Genomic DNA, 19,005 nt, shown 5'->3' on the forward strand with positions numbered 1-19,005 from the left:
TTAGGATGTGAGGGGATCTCCTTCACACGCATGTATGTAAGTATGTAGGCATTCAATATATTTGCATTTCACACAGGTTTACAAGGTCCCCATTGAGGAGTTATGGGAGGTGAAGGACATTGGGAGGTCCCATTGAGGAGGTATAGCCTTTTATGAACATTGAGGAGGTACATCTTGGAGTCGACCTTTCGGGAGTTCGTTGAGCTGTCAAGATTGGAGTCTCACATCTGGATCCGGATAGCAGGGAAGTCACTGTTGGTTTGAACGTTATGGCATCCCGGTGGCAGAGCTCTGGGCCTTAACGGTTTTGAAAGGCTATTGATCTATTTTCAACGCCATAGTATATTTTCAACGCCATAGCAATGAATGCAGCTACTCTATATGTACAAGTTCTCTACATACCCCTGTGCCCCACCTACCAAAAGTTCGTTCGCAATCATAGAACAGAGCCGTCCAACATCCCCTTCACAACTGAATCTCCCAAGTCGAATAAGTGTACACCTCCTTGAACCCCATAGCAGTCCAAGCCCCCACCGCATCATCATCGCAACCCGCAGTCAACATCACCTCAAACCCCAACTCAACAGCTTTCGTGACCGTCCTCGCCAACAACGCCTTGGTGATACCCTTCTTCCTCCACGCCTCTGCCACGCCCGAACCCTGCAGGTACGCCACACCGCGGTGGACTCGGAGCGTCATGTACGCCACCGTCTCCTCCCCAGCAGTTGCAAGAAGGTGGTAGTCACCATACCGGTCGGTCATCTCCGCCAGCGCAGCCGGCAGATGGGAGGCATGCGTGGGGATGTACACAAAAACATCGCTCTCAATGTCGCATCGGGCGGCGAATCGTGGATCGGTTGACGATGTGATCTCGTGGATCGTCACCCCCTCTGGCGGGGGAATGGATGTGGGCGCGATGGTGGTGCCGTGCGTATCCACCATCTCCAACAGTCTCGCCACATCCGTATGCGTGAACTCGCGTTTTGTGAACCCGGCTTGCTCGAGTATGGAGGGCGTGGCATGCGGCGATGCCACGCCCCCATCCACCCATACCTTCACGCCTTTGCCTAATCCCTCCAAAATACCAGCCAAATCACCCTGCATGTCCTCCTCAGCGCCAATGTGGTCGTATATGAAGATGTGGGTGAATTTGGCGCCTTTCTGGTAGTGGTAAGTGAAGGATGGGGTTGTGATGATGGTGGCGGAGGGGTTGGCGAAAGACATGGAGGTCCGTTCGTCCCAGCACGCGGATTTGATGAAGGCGGAGAGGAGGGCGGTGGTGGATGTGCGAGGGATCGGGGTGACGGGTTGGATTGTCATTTCTCTGTGTTGTGCTGTTTGGGTAAATGTGCTGCGGTTGACTCGTTCGTTGGTTGATAGTCGTGCTGTGAGAACAGGGTTGAGGGAGGTGGAGAAGGGGTGCCTGCACTTTATGTACGTAGGGTGGGTGGGTGGACAAGCGCCCTTTTGACGCGTATTTTGACACACGCATTCGGTCGACGCAAGAACTCCGACCAACGTACAACAGGAGGACGAGCGTGATTGGGATCTGGAAGCAGTGACTTGGTGATGACCGTCGGGATGAAGCCGTCGGTGCGCCATACAAATGTCCCATGCGCATGCGCAGAGGACACCGTCCAGAGGAGCACCGTCCAGAGGAGCACCGTCTACGTGCCACATCCATCATGCATCTCTCCTCAACCCCCAAAAACAACTGCTCGTAACCAAACATGGCAAAAAAATCATATTTTCCAAAAAGAGACCAGGGTTGAAAAACAAGCGGGGGGACACAGCCATGTGCAAGTAATTTTGCCTCCACAACTGCCTGGCAGAGCTGAAATGGGGACAACAAATAAATGCGAGGAAAGAAATGCGGTTAAGATACGTGCGATACAGTATAAGGTATGGGTATAAGGGGGTACGCAGAGTGCAAGTTTTTCTACCCGGTCACCCTCGTCACTTCCCTTCCCCTCACTTCCAATTCCCGGGTCGAGTATGATACAAGACCTTTGGCACGGGCAAGACTCTGATGCGCTATGCAAGAGTGTGGGAAATGAGAGTATCTGTGACACTGCTTGTTTTGAAACAATGTTGTTGGGATTCTACGTACTGATCATTGTCGTCTGTTCTTTTTCCTTCAGACGGAAGTCTCTGCAACGGGAGACAATCACAATCACAATCACCAACTTTTCACTAGACAAAATACACAAAGTCTATTGAAAACGTTCAAAAGTCTCTGATCGCCCGCGTATGTGACCTGCAACGTCCACACCTTCCTCATGTAGTCAAAACAGCTTATTGATACGCCCAACAAGCTGCTCATTGATCTGTACAGATGAACCAAGACGAGTTGAGTCAGGTCCTCTAACAGATGATGTGGTTGCATGCGCATCCTCGGGTCCCCGCCAAATGATCTCTACTACGCCGTCGCATGGCTCAAAGTCAACATGTACTCGGTAGTCTGCATTTGCAAAGACTCCACCGGCACAGGCAAACCCATCCGCCTTGGTTTTCAGATGGCCCGTCGTCTCCCATAGAGGGAGCAACCCATAAGTGAGGTTTGACCTATCATTGTCACGGTGAAATTTGTTGGCAAAGTCATGGGATGTGGCGGTGATGTTGCTGGCGAACAAGTCATTGGGTACAAGGTTGGCGAACTCTGATTGTGAGAAAGTAGGTACGCGTAGTTCCTTTGCATGCTCTTTGATCTGAGACAGCAAGTAAGGTGAAAACTCATTGAGGAAGTGCTGATAGTGTGCTTCAATTTTAGGTAACTCAGCTTGTAAGGCGGGCCATTTCTCCTTGCTGACCGTGGCCTTCTTCATCAGCGGCTGATAGATCTCCGTGGTCCTTCCCCTGTCTGTGCCACCACGCCAGCCAACGGCAATCATAGTGCCAGCCGTCTGGGCACTATTCACCTTTACATGATGAGACAGCTTGCGCTGTTGATGCAGGTGGAGGGCGATCTCTTCGAATCGCTTCCTGTCAGCCGCTGACATGGTGCCAAATGGGTGAAATTTTGCCGCGAATACAATCTTGTTCGTTTCCTTGTCAGTAACAACTACGATCTTCTGATCAAGGTGGGTGTATCGATTGTCATGATCAACTTCTCCAGTGTACTGCTTGAGGGAGTCATTATAGGTGAGATGCTTTCCGAAGGGGTGCGGTTTGGTTTGCTGCTCTTTTTTCCGTTTGCGCCAGATGATGTATGGGCGGCCATCATCTACCGTATGATCAATTGGTGAGTGAGTGAGTGAGTCTCACTCAATGCAGTGAATTCCCACTTAGGTGTATTTACCTTGGTCATTCCGATCAACGTGAGGTTAATCCTCACCAACGGACTTCAATGTTATGATCTCGACGACGGGGCGGAAGCGAAGTAGAGAAGACAGGGCGAGTGTGATAGGCGACAAGAGATTGTATTGGCGAAACAAGAAACAAGGACTAGAACAGGAGATGAGAAGAACTGGTGTTGATCTGCTGGGGAGGAAGGGAATGAACGAAGAGAGGCCGGCTATTTATAGATAGGCAACCCAGCAGATCAGAGAACAACAACAACAAGAGGGGACTGGGGGGGCGCCAGCTATGCTCCTAGAGCGTGCGTGGCGAGCGTAGAGAGCATTGCTACAGCTGCTGGCTATGGGGAAGTAGTGGGGGGTGTGGAGAAGCCGAGGGGGGATTGGCAAAATGAGAGGAGAGAGGAGGAGTGGCGATATTGCAAGAGGATTGGCGAAATGAGAGGAGAGAGGAGGAGTGGCATTGACATTGTCATTGACACTGACATTGACACTGACATTGACATTGACATTGGCGTTTGACATTTGGCGGTTGACATTGGCGGCTGTCAGTAGGTAAGCTTATGGTATGGGCGCGCCGTCCATAACATCACCCCTCTCTTTAGCGGCGGCGGCGGCGGCGTCCAGTTTGGTGTGGCCGCAGAGGAGGAGCTACGGGGACAGAGGAAGGCTTGTTGGGGTACGCGCTGTGGAAGTCCTGGAGGAGTGCGTCGGTATAGGTGAGGTGTTCCACGGGCTCCCAGGTGTTCTCGGAGTCAGGCCAGCCCTGCCATTTGACCAAGTACTGAAGGCGACGACAATGGATGCGAGAGTCAAGGATGGCTTCGACAACCGACTCTTCTTGACCCTCAACGGTCTCTGGGGGCGCGGGTTCGGGTTCGTGTCGTTCGGGGATGGTGAAGCGGGGTTCGAGGAGCGAGACATGGAAGACATCGTGGATTTTGTACGTAGGCGGGAGCTTGAGCCGGTAGGCGACGGGATTGATTTTTTCAACGATGGGGAATGGCCCAATCTTGGGATGGTCGAGTTTCTGAGAGGGCCGGGTTGTCTGGAGGTTTTTGCGGAGGAGCCAGACGTGGTCGCCAGGCTTGAAGTCCGGTCCAGGAATTCGTTTAGCGTCGGCGTAGCGCTTCATTTGATCTTGGGCTTCCTTGAGCTCGAGGGCGAGCTGTTCATGGACTTCACTGATTTGTTTAGCGTGGGCTTCAGCAGCGGGGTTGACGGATTTGGAGGTAGCAGAGGCCGCGAAGCTGAAGCGGGGGGGGAGACCCTTGTTGGCGTAGAAGGGGATGGTCTGGGAGGCGGACTGGTGGGTGTTGTTGTAGGCGAACTCGGTGGACGACAGAAGCTGTTTCCAGTTGTCCTGTTGGTGGTTGCAAAAGCATCGGAGATACTGCTCCAGGATCTGGTTGGTGCGTTCCGTCTGGCCATCGCTCTGGGGGTGGAAGGCCGAGGAGAGGTTGGCTTTTGCCCGAAGGAGTTCGAGAAGTCGACGCCAGAACCGGGACTTAAACTCGGGTCCTCGGTCAGAGATGACGTCGTCGGGGAGGCCGTGGAGACGGATGATGTTGTGGAAGACTAGGTCGGCGGTGGATTCGGCGGATTCTGACTCGCTGCAGGCGATGAAGTGGGCCATCTTGGTGAGGCGACAGTTGACGTTCAGGAATGGAGTCGTACCCGTCCACGGGAGGCAGACCGGTGATAAAGTCCAGGGACCAAGATCCCCAAGGGCGGGTAGGGATACTGTTAGGCTGGAGTAGGCCATATGGTTTGTGTCGACTGGAGTTTCGCTTGGCTACAGGACAGGTATCGCAGGACTTGTGGTAGGCCTTGACGAAGCGCCACTGGCTGTGCCACCAGTAGTTGCGGGAGGCGAGTTCGAGCGTCTTGGACATCCCAAAGTGGCCGGCTAGGAGTGTATCGTGCATGTCGTGGCAGACTTCAGCTCGGAGCTCGTTGGTGGGGACATAGACCAGGGTTATCGTGCAGCAGGATCCCATCTTCATCTGAGAACCGCTTGATACGATCTTGGGTTTCCTCGGTTCGTTGGGCGAGGGGTATCTTGAGCTTTTGCCGAATGGTCTTAGCGAGGGGATCAGAGGCCTGGGCGGCCTTAATCTTGTCAAGCAGCATGGTATCCATGGGTGTGAGGTAGGCCGCGGCGAGTCGAAGGCGTTCGGGAGTCAAAATTGTGGTTGCCTGGGAGCGGAACGCCTCTTCCCCCTTTTTTAGCTCATGTTCGGAGCGTTGGGAGAGGGCATCGGCTTGGTGCTGCTGGGAACCGGGGCGATAGGTAATGACAAAGTCAAAATCCGAGAAGAATATCGACCAGCGGGCTTGGCGGCGGTTCAGGGTGCGGGTGGTCATGAAGTACTGAAGGTTTTTATGGTCGGAGTAAACGGTGATCTTGTGACGGGCGCCAATGAGATGGTGTCGCCACTGGGCAAAGGAGTCTTGGATGGCCAGAAGTTCCTTGTCGTAGATCTCGTAGTTGATCTCTTCGGCCGTGAATTTGCGAGAGTGGAAGGCCACGGGGTGGAGCTGATTGTCCTGGTCAGGTTGGAGGAGAACTGCGCCAAGAGCGAAGTCGGAGGCGTCAGTTTCGACGACGAAGGGCTTCTCTGGGTCAGGGTGAGCAAGGATGGGGGCGGTGGTGAATGCTTTCTTCAGGTTCTCGAAGGCGGTGTTTGCGGCGGGTGTCCAGGCGTACGGGATGTCTTTCCGGGTCAGGGCTGTGAGCGGGGTAGCGATCTTGGAATAACCTTGGATGAATCGGCAATAGAAGTTGGCAAAGCCGAGGAACCGCTGGACGCCTTTGACATTCTTGGGAGGTTCCCAATCCGTGATGGCAGCGATCTTCTTGGGGTCCATCTGGATGCCTTTCTTGGAGATGATGAAGCCTAGGAACTCAACGGATTCGCGGTTGAATTCGCACTTCTCTGGTTTGGCGTACAACCCATGCTGTCGGAGGCGGGACAAGACTTCGCGGACATGTTTGGGGTGATCTTCGGGGTTATTGGAGAATATCAGGATATCATCGAGGTAGACGACAACAAACACATCGAGAATGTAGCAGAAGATGTCGTTCATCAGGTACTGGAAGACGCCAGGAGCATTGCTGAGTCCAAAGGGCATGACATTGTATTCGAATAGGCCGTAGCGGCAGCGGAAGGCGGTCTTCCATTCATCGCCCGGGCGCATGCGTAAGAGGTTATAAGCGCCGTGGAGGTCGATCTTGGTGAGACGGTGGGCGCCGCGCAAACAATCCATGATACCGTTGATCAGGGGCAGGGGGTAGCGATTCTTCACCGTGATGCTGTTCAGGCCTCGATAATCCACGCAGAGGCGGAGAGAACCGTCCTTTTTCTTCACGAATAAGACTGGCGCACCGGCAGGGGACTTTGAGGGTTTGATGAATCCTTGGGCGAGGTTTTCTTGGAGGTATTCGCAGAGTGCCTTCATTTCTGGTTCGCTGAGGCTGTAGATCGGGCCGAAAGGTGGCTGCTTGCCTTCTTCCAGATCGATTGGACAGTCGTAGGGCCGGTGCTCGGGGAGAGTGTCAGCATTTCTCTTTTCGAAAACGTCGGCAAAATCTTGATATTCGGGGGCAAGAAGTCTTTGATGTTTTTCTCGGGTGTCGGGGGGTTACTGGGGCTAGGCGAGGCAGGGAGATCGGGTTTTGCAGGGTTGGCGTAGGCAACAAAGACCTGGTCATGCCTTGCTGCGACCCGGAAGGCTGGGGCGGAGATGAACGAGACTTGGAGCGGCGTGGGAGCCGGTTCTGGGGTGCTGGAGCGAGATACCTTGGGTACTGGAATCGACCATGTTTCGTCGACGGGGATTTCATCCTGGGGGATGCGGATCAAGGGCTCGGGGGTTCTGGCGGGTGCTGGGCTCGGGGGTGCTGGAGAGTTGTCTCAATTCGCGAATTCATGGTACTGGCAGTCGCAACGGAAACCGACTGAAAGGTTCTTGAAGTCAAGGTTAATGTCGTGGAGGCGGAGCCAGGGGAGACCAAGGAGGATTGGAGCATGGGGTGATTTGGTGACATGGAAGACGAGTTCTTCGAAGTGGTCGTCGACCCACATGCCTACTGGTTGGGTGTGATGGGTGATTGGCCCAGCAGAGCTGGGTTGACCGTCGACGAGTTCGATTGTCAGTGGACGCTCATGCGGGACTAGGGCGATGCGGTGTTTGCGGGCAAAGTCTCTGTCGATGAAGCAGGACAGGGCACCGTTGTCGATCATGGCTGAGGTAGGTATTGGGGCGCAGCTGGATGATACCATGATGGTAACGGGGTAGTTGAAGGGTTCGACGGGACCCAGCGCAAGCATGGCGCGGGGGTTAATTTCGGAGTTTTCGACTGTTATGATCTCGACGACGGAGGCGGAAGCGAAGTAGAGAAGACAGGGCGAGAGTGATAGGCGACAAGAGATTGTATTGGCGAAACAAGAAACAAGGACTAGAACAAGAGATGAGAAGAACTGGTGTTGATCTGCTTGGGAGGAAGGGAACGGACGAAGAGAGGCCGGCTATTTATAGATAGGCAACCCAGCAGATCAGAGAACAACAACAACAAGAGGGGACTGGGGGGGCGCCAGCTATGCTCCTAGAGCGTGCGTGGTGAGCGTAGAGAGCATTGCTACAGCTGCTGGCTATGGGGAAGTAGTGGGGGGGTGTGGAGAAGCCGAGTGGGGATTGGCGAAATGAGAGGAGAGAGGAGGAGTGGCAATATTGCAAGGGGATTGGCGAAATGAGAGGAGAGAGGGGGAGTGGCATTGACATTGACATTGACACTGACATTGACACTGACATTGACATTGACATTGGCGTTTGACATTTGGCGGTTGACATTGGCGGCTGTCAGTAGGTAAGCTTATGGTATGGGCGCGTCGTCCATAACATCGACATGGGCAGCGGCTAGGAGGGTTGTGTCGGCTATAAGGGAGTCGGGAACCAGGGGGGTGGCCTCTCCCGTTGCAGGAGCTGCGAGGTTAGGAGGCCCGGGGCGGTGTGTGTTGTCCAGTCGCTGGGGCTTTACTGCGGCTGGACTTTGGGAAAACCCTGTTCGGTGGAGGGTTCTTTGATGTCGACGTTGGCGGCACGGGTGGTGGTCTTGTTCTTGACGGGGCAGACTTTTGCAATGTGCCCCGCGCCACCGCAGTAAAGGCAGAGGTTGTTGGAAATGCGGCGTTGGCGTTCCTGAGGGCTCAGAGGGCCGCGGGGACGAGCGGCGTCAATCTGCATAGGCTCGCTGTGGTCGACAGTGTTGGTAGTAGTAAACGAGGTGTGGGGAACCGGGAAGGTCTGGCGGCTTCTGTTTCGCTCCAGGCGGCGCTCAAACAGCCGGTTATCGCACTGGATAGCCTGCTCCATCACCACATCAATGGTGGCCGCAGGGGGCATTGTGAGCATCAGGTCTTTGACGTCTTCTTTGAGGCCACGGCGGAAGGTAGCAATCAGGGCCTGGTCGTTCCAGGAGACATCGCATTGTAGCTGGCGGAACTCAGCGACGTACTCGGTTGCTGCACGGGTTTGGCGAAGGTTCTGGAGCTTGTTTTCAGAGGTGCGGACCCTGTCGCTGTCTCCGAAGACCGATTGCATCTGACTGATAAAACTATCAAAGTCCTGAAGGCTGTGATCTTGGCGTTTGACTAGGGGCGCCATCCAGGCTTGCGCAGTGCTGGTGAGGTAGGTGTCAATAGTTTGGATCTTGATGATGTCGCTGGGGTAGCGGTCGGGCTGGAGAGCAAACATCAACCGGATGTTGTTCAACCACCCACGGAATTTGCTGCGGGTACCATCAAACTTCTCGGGCGAGCTGATTCTTGGCTCCAGAGCAGGGTTGGCGACTTGGGGACGGGTGTACGTATCGGCTTGAACCTGGGCGGCGATGCTCTGGGCAGCTTGTGCGTCGGCTTGGGCTTGCGCTAGGTTGGTCTGCAAGTTGGCGTTTTGGCTTTGCAAGGCGGCGATGGCTTGGCACATATCGTTCCATTGCTTGGCGGTGAAAGGTACGGATTCGGGTTGGGACATGGCGAAAAAAAGGTTTGTCGGATGCAGGGCTGGACATGTTCCGAACTTCGCAGTGTTGGAGCAGATCAAACTGTTATGATCTCGACGACGGGGCGGAAGCGAAGTAGAGAAGACAGGGCGAGTGTGATCGGCGACAAGAGATTGTATTGGCGAAACAAGAAACAAGGACTAGAACAGGAGATGAGAAGAACTGGTGTTGATCTGCTGGGGAGGAAGGGAATGGACGAAGAGAGGCCGGCTATTTATAGATAGGCAACCCAGCAGATCAGAGAACAACAACAACAAGAGGGGACTGGGGGGGCGCCAGCTATGCTCCTAGAGTGTGCGTGGCGAGCGTAGAGAGCATTGCTACAGCTGCTGGCTATGGGGAAGTAGTGGGGGGTGTGGAGAAGCCGAGGGGGGATTGGCAAAATGAGAGGAGAGAGGAGGAGTGGCGATATTGCAAGAGGATTGGCAAAATGAGAGGAGAGAGGGGGAGTGGCATTGACATGGTCATTGACACTGACATTGACACTGACATTGACATTGACATTGGCGTTTGACATTTGGCGGTTGACATTGGCGGCTGTCAGTAGGTAAGCTTATGGTATGGGCGCGTCGTCCATAACATTCAACCTCTCTCGTATGCTATCAAGCTTTACCAATTTTCGTCGCTGTTGGCGCTCATCTCAAATTGCGATGGAAGCTTTTGATTGTGATCGTCTGGACTTTGCCATGGTAGTTCACTTGAGGTGAAAAGTGGATACTCGAGTTAGCTGTGTTCTGGGGCGATAGTGAGTTGTGGGGATTCGGATGTGATTGCCGTCGTCATGGTGGGAGTGCTTCCCAGGGTGCACGAGTGGACGTTCGCGAGGCCGTCCCAAAACTATCAGCCTCAAGCGATGCCTTTTCCATATCGCGAGGCCGTCCCAAAACAATCAGCCCTATCAGCCTCAAGCGATCGGCTTTGTGTGCGGCTTCTAATTCTCGGCTTCTAATTCTCACCTATAGTGGTGCGGACCGTTCCTTCCATGTAGATGCACGGTGTGAAGGTACTGGCCTCACATCGCCGTCGCCCAAAGCAGCCACACCTATGGGTTCTGAGTGCATGCGTCGGGTCGCCTTGACGGGAACATCGTCGCCGGGCACATCCTTTTTTAATTCCCCATTTTTATCCTCACCCTGACTCTGGCGTCTGCTCACCTGAACAAGCCGGCTCATTTTGTGTGGCGTAATCGCAATGTCTGTAAGCGGCCAATATAAGTAAACATAGGAGTCGCTTATCAAGGTATCGACATCGACGACAGGAGCTGCCGACTTATTATACACTTCGAACAGTGGCACCAGCCTGAGAATCTATATTCCTGGAGACTAGGCAGACAGTCCGACTTGCTTTCTTGTTCTCCGACAAATCAAGCGCAAGCCACGACTCAGGGCGCTTCTCACCATGTTCGCCCGCTGTCCACGAGCAGCCTCAACAGCCTCTGCGGGACGGTCATCCCGTCGCTCTTCTGGCAAGTGTCCCAACGTAACTAGCCATGCCACCCGCTCAGCTCAACGAATGCCGCAAAAGGCAACGGCCAAACAAGGTCAGCAGGGAATAGCGTGCCACTAAACAGAACCGCGGATGGGAAATCAGCTGAGGGGAAATCAGCTGGCAAGAGGAGGTCTCAATTCTCAGCATCTGCAACCTCGCCAGGCCGGTTTTTTGGAGTGACGGTAAGATGCCCTACCATTTGTCATAAACTGGCGGGAGCAGGTCTCGTAGGACAACGGTTTCTGACCTTTCCTGTTCCATTAACCAGAACACAAAAAGACTTAGCAGTAGTCGGCAGAGGAAGCAGATGACTGAGCGAACTCTATGTAGTTTGCAATGCTGTACTGTGAAGTATGTATTGTCTTGTGTAGAAAAGTCTAAAGTGTAAAGAGGACGCGAGGTCCGAAGGGGAAGAAAAGAGTGAAGTCCCGTACGCGGAAGCGTGGCGTAAGCGGGAGGGGAGTCACGTGAGGAAATAAACTACGGGAACCCTAACCGGGGACTCGGGAGGATGGAAACACTCCCAAGGGTATCGCGGAAAGTCTCCACATGCAGTCGGCTTCGATAATGCTAACGAGAATGGTGAGATGCGTGGATCTGGACGATCTATGATGGAGTCCACCATTGGTCCCCTCATATCGCCACCGTTTGTGACACCGGAGGGTCTTTGGCATCAGGAGCATACCATAAAAGCATAAAAGCGAAGCGCTGTCGTACTGGCGCCATTGTTTCTAGGCAGAAAGTGTTATGATCTCGACGATGGAGGCGGAAGCGAAGAAGAGATGACAGAGCGAGAGCGATAGGCGACAAGAGATTGTATTGGCGAAACAAGGAATGAGAACTAGAACAGGATGTGAGAAGAACTGGTGTTGATCTGCTGGGGAGGAAGGGAATGGCCGAAGAGGGGGCGCCTATTTTTAGATGAACAACCCAGCAGAGCGAAGAACAACAACCAGAGGGGGCTGGGTAAGCGCCAGCTATGCTACCTAGCCTAGAGCGGGCGTGGCGAGCGTAGAGAGCATTGCTACAGCTGCTGGCTGTGGAGAAGTATTGGGGGTTGACAAATGGCCAGAGATTGGCTCACAGATGAGTGGGGTAGAGGAGGAGCGGCGATATTGCGGGGGGATTGGCAAACGAGAGGAGAGCGGAGGAGTGGTGTTTGACATTGACATTGACACCAACATGGACATTGACATTGACATTGACATTGACATTGGCATCGACATTGGCGGCTGTCAGTGTGCTGTCGTGAGGTATGCTTATGGTATGGGCGTGTCGTCCATAACAGGGCTGGTGGCGAGGTTGCCCGAGGATTTGTATGATATGCTGGTGAGGCATCCGTTCAATGTGGGCATTTATGATGTTGTTATGGGGGAGAGGGGGGAGGACAGGGGGGAGGTGGGTGAGGGAGGAATGGAGTGGGCGGAGGCATGATGGATGGGGTGTACAATAGGAGTTGATGGATTCCAGTGGCAGATGAGCGGTTGTCGTGTACATTCTATGTTCATAGTAGATATCTTCGAATGCGAACTAAATTTTGACATATGTACCATTTCGAATGTACGTTAACAACTGTGCGATTATCGCTTGATGCCTACATATATGCTACGAACTTCTTTCTCCCAAAGGCCGTTCTCAGTCACTTCACCTGCGCAATCCGATTTACGTACTGTACGTAGTGGTCGAGTAAAACGCGATGAGAAATGGTAGAGCTCCTAGTCGCGACGGGTTAGGGTTGTGACTGGTTAGAGTGGAAAAGACCAGCGACGGCGCCCATATTACTTTGGACAAGCAACCATAGCATCCAGACCTGGTCGTCGGTCTTACCACCATTGGTTTATTATCGCACGGTGATTCGATACTGGCCATCGTTCTCCCAACAATGGTATCGTTCTCCTGCTTCTACCCTCCTCGGGATTCGCGGATAATGTCCGTCTAACCCCGCAGATTCGTTTAGATCATCAGGGTCCACAGCAAGGAGGGACGTTCCAGGGTCGATGTCGAGCCCAGCGAAGATATCGTTTCGCTGCGGAATAAGGTATGGCCTGCGAGCAGCTTGGACATAGTTATGAAGTGGACACGTTTTGTCCTGATTGTCGTCCGATATGCAGATAGCGGCGGCGTTGAAAGTGGACGACAAGTCGCTGTTGATCTCGACAGACTCGAAGGGTGCACAGGTTGTCTCTGTACCGGCGGGTCAGCCGGTTGGTGGGCTTGGATTGAAGTAAGGACCGCTGATGTGCATGTTTTGCTTGATAGTGCAAGGTGGAGAATGGCTGACAACGTGATCCTAACACAGACATGGCGACATTCTTTATGTGGATTTCAAACGTACCGCTGCGGAACCCGCCGCGTCGGCATCGGCGGTGACGTCGACTGGGGCACAGGAGCCTCGTCCGGTAGTTAAGCAGGATGCCATCGATGATGGTCTGGAAAAGCAGCCGGGGACTATCAAACGAGGAAGAGACGCGAGATTGTACGTGGAGAAGCGAGGATGCAGCCATTGTTTGTCTTTTGTACTAACACGCATTGCTACAGCTGCAAACATGGCGCTTCCGGAATGTGTGAATACTGTATGCCGTTACAGGTGTGTGCGCGAATCATGAAGCTGGGCTTCGCGTTAACATGTCACTAACTCAATCTGCACTCTCGTAGCCATGGGACGCGAAATACCTTGAAGACAACAAGATAAAGCACATGTCATTCCATGCATACCTACGGAGACTGACGGATCAGAACAAAACCGCACCCCCGACGAGTTCCCAGTTCCTGTCTCCATTGGAGGAAGCTGAGATGAAGGTGAAAATACCTTGCCCGAGTCGAACGCACGAGTCGTGGCCGAAGGGGATTTGCACGAAATGTCAGCCCAGTGCGGTGACACTGCAAAGCCAGGTAAATTTCTCTCTATCCAATGTGCAGCATGGTGATCGTGGGCTGAGCTGTTCATTTGCGCACCAGAATTTCCGCATGGTGGATCACATTGAGTTTGAAACGGCAGGAATGATCGACAATTTCCTCAAGTACTGGCGTGCAACAGGGTATCAACGGTTCGGTTACCTCTACGGCCGCTTCGAGCCGTACGCGGAAGTACCGCTGGGTGTGAAAGCGGTCGTCTCTGCCATTTACGAACCACCACAAGAAGGCGCATACGACGGACTGCAGCTAACCCTGCCAAACACGGAAATGGCCGCCGTCGAAGAGATAGCTGCGCGACTCGGGCTCGTTAAAGTGGGCATGATCTACACGGATCTGACGGACGACGGGAGGGGGAAGGGGACGGTTATCTGTAAACGCCATGCGGACTCGTACTTTCTGTCCTCGGCGGAATGTATCTTGTCAGCGGAGATGCAGTTGAAGAACCCGACTGTGAGCAAGTGGTCGGCTTCGGGGAAGTTTGGGAGTCGGTTCGTTACTTGTGTTATGACTGGTATGGACTTCGTGCTGTAGCGCGTTCATGTGTTGCGAATGACTGATTGACATCCTGGATTCTGCAGGAAACGAGGACGGCGGCATCGACATCTCGACCTTTCAGGTCTCCAACACAGCGATGGCGATGGTCCGGGACGACATCATCGAAGCCTCCGTCGAACCATCCCTCGTGCGTGTTAAGCAGCTTACAGACGAACACTACGTTCCCGAAGTGTTCTACAAGTACAAAAACAAGTACGGAATCATGGTGCAAGACGCTGCCCGGCCCACATTTCCTGTCGAGTACCTCTTGGTGACGGTAAGTACAATCAAGCTATCCGTTGGTGGAGAAACCCCCAGCCACTAATGTGGTTTTGTCAATCTTTCAGGTAACACACGGATTCCCGCAAACCCCATCCCCACTCTTCACCTCCCCCCTCAACTTCCCAATCGAGAACCGACCCGGTGTCGAGACGCAGGATATGGGCGCACTGCAGCGACACCTTAAACATGGCTCGTTGACGGATATGTTGTCTGATTTCCATTTGCTGCATTATTTGCGGGGTGTTGGGGTTGTTGAGCAGGTATGACTCGCATATCATTTTCGTCTCACCATTGTGACCAGTTGCTTGTTACTGATTTGGTTTTCTGTGATAGTCTGACATGCAACTCGCAATAGACATCGCCAAAGCCCACTTGGAACCCCTCGCCACCCAGTTGGTCCAGCGGCCTTCCTGGCAGACTCTGGAGATGATCATGAAGGAAACGGTTGGCGCGGGACCCGTTTCCTCCGGCCCATCCACGTCCAGCTCAGGCGCGGCAGGACCATCTTCTGCTGCTGCGGCGAAAGCGCCGTGGGCATGTAGGCATTGCACCTTTAGAAATCCGGGCGGGGTGGCGAGTTGTGAGATGTGTGGGTTGCCGAATGAGTAGGGATGGGGCGGGATGGGATGAAATGTGTCTTGGGGGTCTTGGGGATCTGTACGTTCTTTTCCTCTGATCATGTTTTTTGTTTATGATGCTGACGCTCTGGCCCGCTTTTGAGAGGTTGCTCTTGAGGTCTGCAGGAGGACATGATTTAGTACCCATCCTGTCTGAATCGTCATATCTATACGTACTTTGGGGCCGGCGCGCCGACCCTTTGCCACTACTGTTATCTTGGTGATGATTATGATGAGGATGTACCGATGGCCAACCCAAGATTGGCAGCGAACGTCGACTTTACAACTGTGGTATCTGCAACAACTGTAGGAACCCTGGTTCTCCCATCACCCTTGGTCGTGACATTCAAGCCGGGGCCCTCTTTCGTTTCTTGATCCACCAATACTCTCGCTATGATCACCGACCGGCATCGAATTGCGCTCCTGAGGGTTGATAGCAGCTGGGCAGATGTAGTAGTAGACTCCGACCAACCTACAGTAGGCTGCCAGATATCTGGTTACGACGGGTTGTTGAGCCTCCCTGTGCAACCCCAGAAGTCACCGGCGAGCTGTCAGTCCTGCCCTGGGCTAGCGGTCGTGCTGAAAGGATTTGCATGGGGGTCGGCAACTTGAGCCGGTGACTATGCTCGGAATGATGTGTCCTTGGGGCGTCGTAACCTGATATCTGGCAGCCTACTGTACTGTACATCAGGAGGACGAGCGTGATTGGAATCTGGAAGCAGTGACTTGGTGATGACCGTCGGGATGAAGCCGTCGGTGCGCCATACATATGTCCCATGTGCATGCGCAGAGGACACCGTTCAGAGGAGCACCGTCTACATGCCACATCCATCATGCATCTCTCCTCAACCCCCAAAAACAACTGCTCGTAACCAAACATGACACAAAAAATCATATTTTCCAAAAAGAGATCAGGGGTTGAAAAAAAAGTGGGGGGACACAACCATGTACAAGTAATTTTGCCTCCACAACTGCCTGGCAGAGCTGAAATGGGGACAACAAATAAATGCAAGGAAAGAAATGCGGTTAAGATACGCGCGATACAGTATAAGGTATGGGTATAAGGGGGTACGCAGAGTGCAAGTTTTTCTCATGCCAGGTAGTTGTACATTTTCCTATCGGGAGTAAGAGTGTTAGCAAGACGGGTCCGAGAGTAATGGATGTTCAGTGTGGGCAACACCTACCGATCAGATTTATCCCTCTCCAAATACTCCCTCTCAATCAACCCCTCGATCCTCCGCTTCACAATCGCGGGCTCCGGCACAAACCGGCTCGTCGTCTGCTTGATCACCTCGGCGACGAGATTATTATGGTCCAGCTTCTTGCGCGCCTTCATGATGCGCACGATACACGCCTCTATCTGGTGTTTGCGCGCCTCTTCGATCTTTTCCATCGTTTCGGTGCGTTCTGCGTCGGTTTCCATTGAATTGCCAGAAATGGCAGCACCGTGGGAGGATTTCGTGGACCCGGCGACTTGCTGGATTTTGAATTTGTACATGGGGGATGTAAACTCCGTGTTGACTTTAAAGGTGTCGGTGGGGTTGACTGCGGGTCCTTTCGTGCTCTTGAGGAGAATCTTGTGTTTGCCCAGAGCGAGGCTTTGGAGTGTGCGCTTGAGATCTTGTTCGGGTATCCCGCTCTTGTCGCTGATGGTCTGGTACGACACTGCCTCGCCGTCCGCCACGTCGTTGAAGACGCCGACAAGGACAAGCATGCCGTACGTCGAAACGTTGAACTCCTTATTCCCTTTTTTGAACGATGCCTTGATATCCGCCGTGCCCAATTGGCTCGACCACGTGAGCCGGCGGCCCGAGTGGCGGGAGTGGTAATATTTGTCGAAATGTTGTTGGCAGGCGGCGACTTCGGGGGGAAAGTGGCAGACTTGATCGGCGCCGATGCCGGTCATCGGCCAGTAGCTGGATGTGAGGATGCTGATATTGAGGTTGACCATGTCTTTCGGGGCTGTGACGGCGGTTGCGAGGTGGTTGTGGAAGTCGACCATCATGTCCGTGGACGTCCGCATGTCGTTGAACATGCCTTCCCATTTTTGTGTGAATTGGTAGCCGCATTCGGTCTGAGAATTGGTACAGGTTAGCGCCGCGGCCAATTACCAGAAAGAGCACCAACGCACAAACATACCTTCAACTTGGATATCATATTCTTCTCCACATCCTCGCTAATACTCTTCCCAAACAATAACCGCTTCGCCAAGTGCTGCTTGTAGTACCGTTCAAAGATGTCTTTCTCCTGCACGAAGCGGAAGATGGTAACAGTCCGATCCAGCAATGCGTCCACTTCCTCCTCCGATTTCTAGTAAGAACCGGATACGAGTCAAATCACCTGCACGACATGAGCAAAACGAACCGAAGTGGTTGCACAACTCACCCCCTTCAACCCCTTCTTCAAATTCTCATCAATAAACAAGCTGACAAACTCCGGCGCCTTTCTATTCCTATTCAGCGACCGCTCCAGCGCATTATTCATCTCCGTCTCAAAATTCGAATCGTTCGCAAACGAATGCTCAAAATACGCGTCCACTTTCTCTTTCAACGCCAACACCTGCTCCACCCATTTCAGCGGGTCCGCTTTCTGCGCGCCCGCCTTTTCCGTATCGGCGGCGGCGGCGGCGGCGGAGGGGATACTCGACGCGCTGGCCGATTTGCTCATTCGGCTCGGTTGGGATGCGTCGATTCCGCCGACGGTTTGGTTGATTTCGGCAACGTGATCTTCCATAAACTGAGAGAGTGTTTGGCGCATCTGGATGTGCCCATTAGGGACCCGCCCGAGGAGCTTGTACATGCGCCGTAAGTCGTCTAGTTTGTCGTCTTCCATCATCGAGACCATTCCCGAGTTCTCCATCTGTATGCCGATGGAAAGGTTATGAGCGCTCACTACCGTTTGGCTTTGACCTTCATACCTCGATGATTGTCTTGACATGATTCTCCAGCAGCTGCTTCTCCACCACCCGCCGTATCTTCGGCTCCGTTGCCGGGGTGAGGTAATTATCGATCCTTTGCTCTTCCTCGATCAATCGTCGCTCGGCCTTTCGTTCAAACGAGCTTTGTCAACATCCCACTGTTCCCCCCATTCTGGAACCGTCGGCTGGCTGGCCGAAACCCACCCTTTTGAGATACTCCGTCGCATTGCACTCGTGCAACGACATTCCACTCTCCAGACTGTAAAAGTCATTGCTGGTTTGCAGGAACTGGACCTCGAAATCCGTTTCGTAGACTGTGGGCTCGTGGCCAGTTCGTGTGACGTCTGTGATATAGCAACATGCCCAGTCAGGATCCCGCCCCCGGGTAATGGAATGAGAGGCAGTACTCCCGAGGCTGGAAACCCACCTTTCGCCGACGTCAAACTAACCAACATATCTCGTCACGCTCTTCACAACCAGCCTATCCACAACCTCCCCATCCCGTTCCAGCAGGATATGGTACAACAAACGAATTGATCAAATGCGTCTGTATCGGATGCTTCCCCGACCGTGTAATGACGTCCCGAACAGGTCGATGCCCGAATCGTACACCGTCAACAGATCAGCTGCTTCACATAGACCGTATCCTAGAAACCGGCCATTCCCCATTACTCTCATGTCCATTTCAAAACCTAGAACGGGGCGTCCTGTCGTCTTACCATATACCGCAGGATATCCCTAATCATCTTCAAACACGTCGTATGGTCGTCCCACACGTTGCGGATCTCCTTCAAGAACTCCGTAGCCCCCGTCATCCCGCCACCTGGCGCCGACTGCGGGAAGAGGGCACGACCTGATCTACGGCGACTTGCTCCAAATGATCGGTGATGA

The 19,005-nt window shown here is 53.4% G+C and overlaps 3 protein-coding genes across 3 annotated transcripts; 1 reads left to right on the forward strand and 2 right to left on the reverse strand.

The window, feature by feature from the left end:
- Positions 1-12: 12 nt before the first annotated feature.
- EV422DRAFT_527396 (uncharacterized protein) lies at positions 13-1,462 on the reverse strand. The gene has a single exon (XM_053070213.1). The coding sequence runs from the start codon at positions 1,318-1,320 to the stop codon at positions 466-468; it is 855 nt and encodes a 284-aa protein (XP_052926374.1). The 5' UTR covers positions 1,321-1,462; the 3' UTR covers positions 13-465.
- Positions 1,463-13,145: 11,683 nt separating this feature from the next.
- Positions 13,146-15,507, forward strand: EV422DRAFT_615408 (NPL4 family-domain-containing protein; the record flags this gene model as incomplete). Its single annotated transcript, XM_053073947.1, has 7 exons — positions 13,146-13,324; positions 13,387-13,435; positions 13,504-13,740; positions 13,807-14,275; positions 14,343-14,575; positions 14,646-14,840; positions 14,914-15,507. Coding segments are annotated over 7 exons (1,638 nt in total), but the record flags the coding sequence as incomplete, so codon positions are not given.
- Positions 15,508-16,189: 682 nt separating this feature from the next.
- Positions 16,190-19,005, reverse strand: EV422DRAFT_436162 (Cullin). The gene is made up of 8 exons (XM_053067211.1): positions 18,834-19,005; positions 18,542-18,761; positions 18,319-18,458; positions 18,115-18,240; positions 17,583-18,056; positions 17,337-17,507; positions 16,382-17,271; positions 16,190-16,312 (listed from the first exon to the last, which is right to left on the reverse strand). The coding sequence occupies exons 2-8, from the start codon at positions 18,567-18,569 to the stop codon at positions 16,288-16,290; spliced, it is 1,854 nt and encodes a 617-aa protein (XP_052926376.1). The 5' UTR covers positions 18,570-18,761; positions 18,834-19,005; the 3' UTR covers positions 16,190-16,287.

The sequence above is a fragment of the Fimicolochytrium jonesii genome (genome assembly GCF_025526975.1).
Source record: "Fimicolochytrium jonesii strain JEL569 chromosome Unknown EV422scaffold_9, whole genome shotgun sequence".
NCBI lineage: Eukaryota > Fungi > Chytridiomycota > Chytridiomycetes > Spizellomycetales > Powellomycetaceae > Fimicolochytrium > Fimicolochytrium jonesii.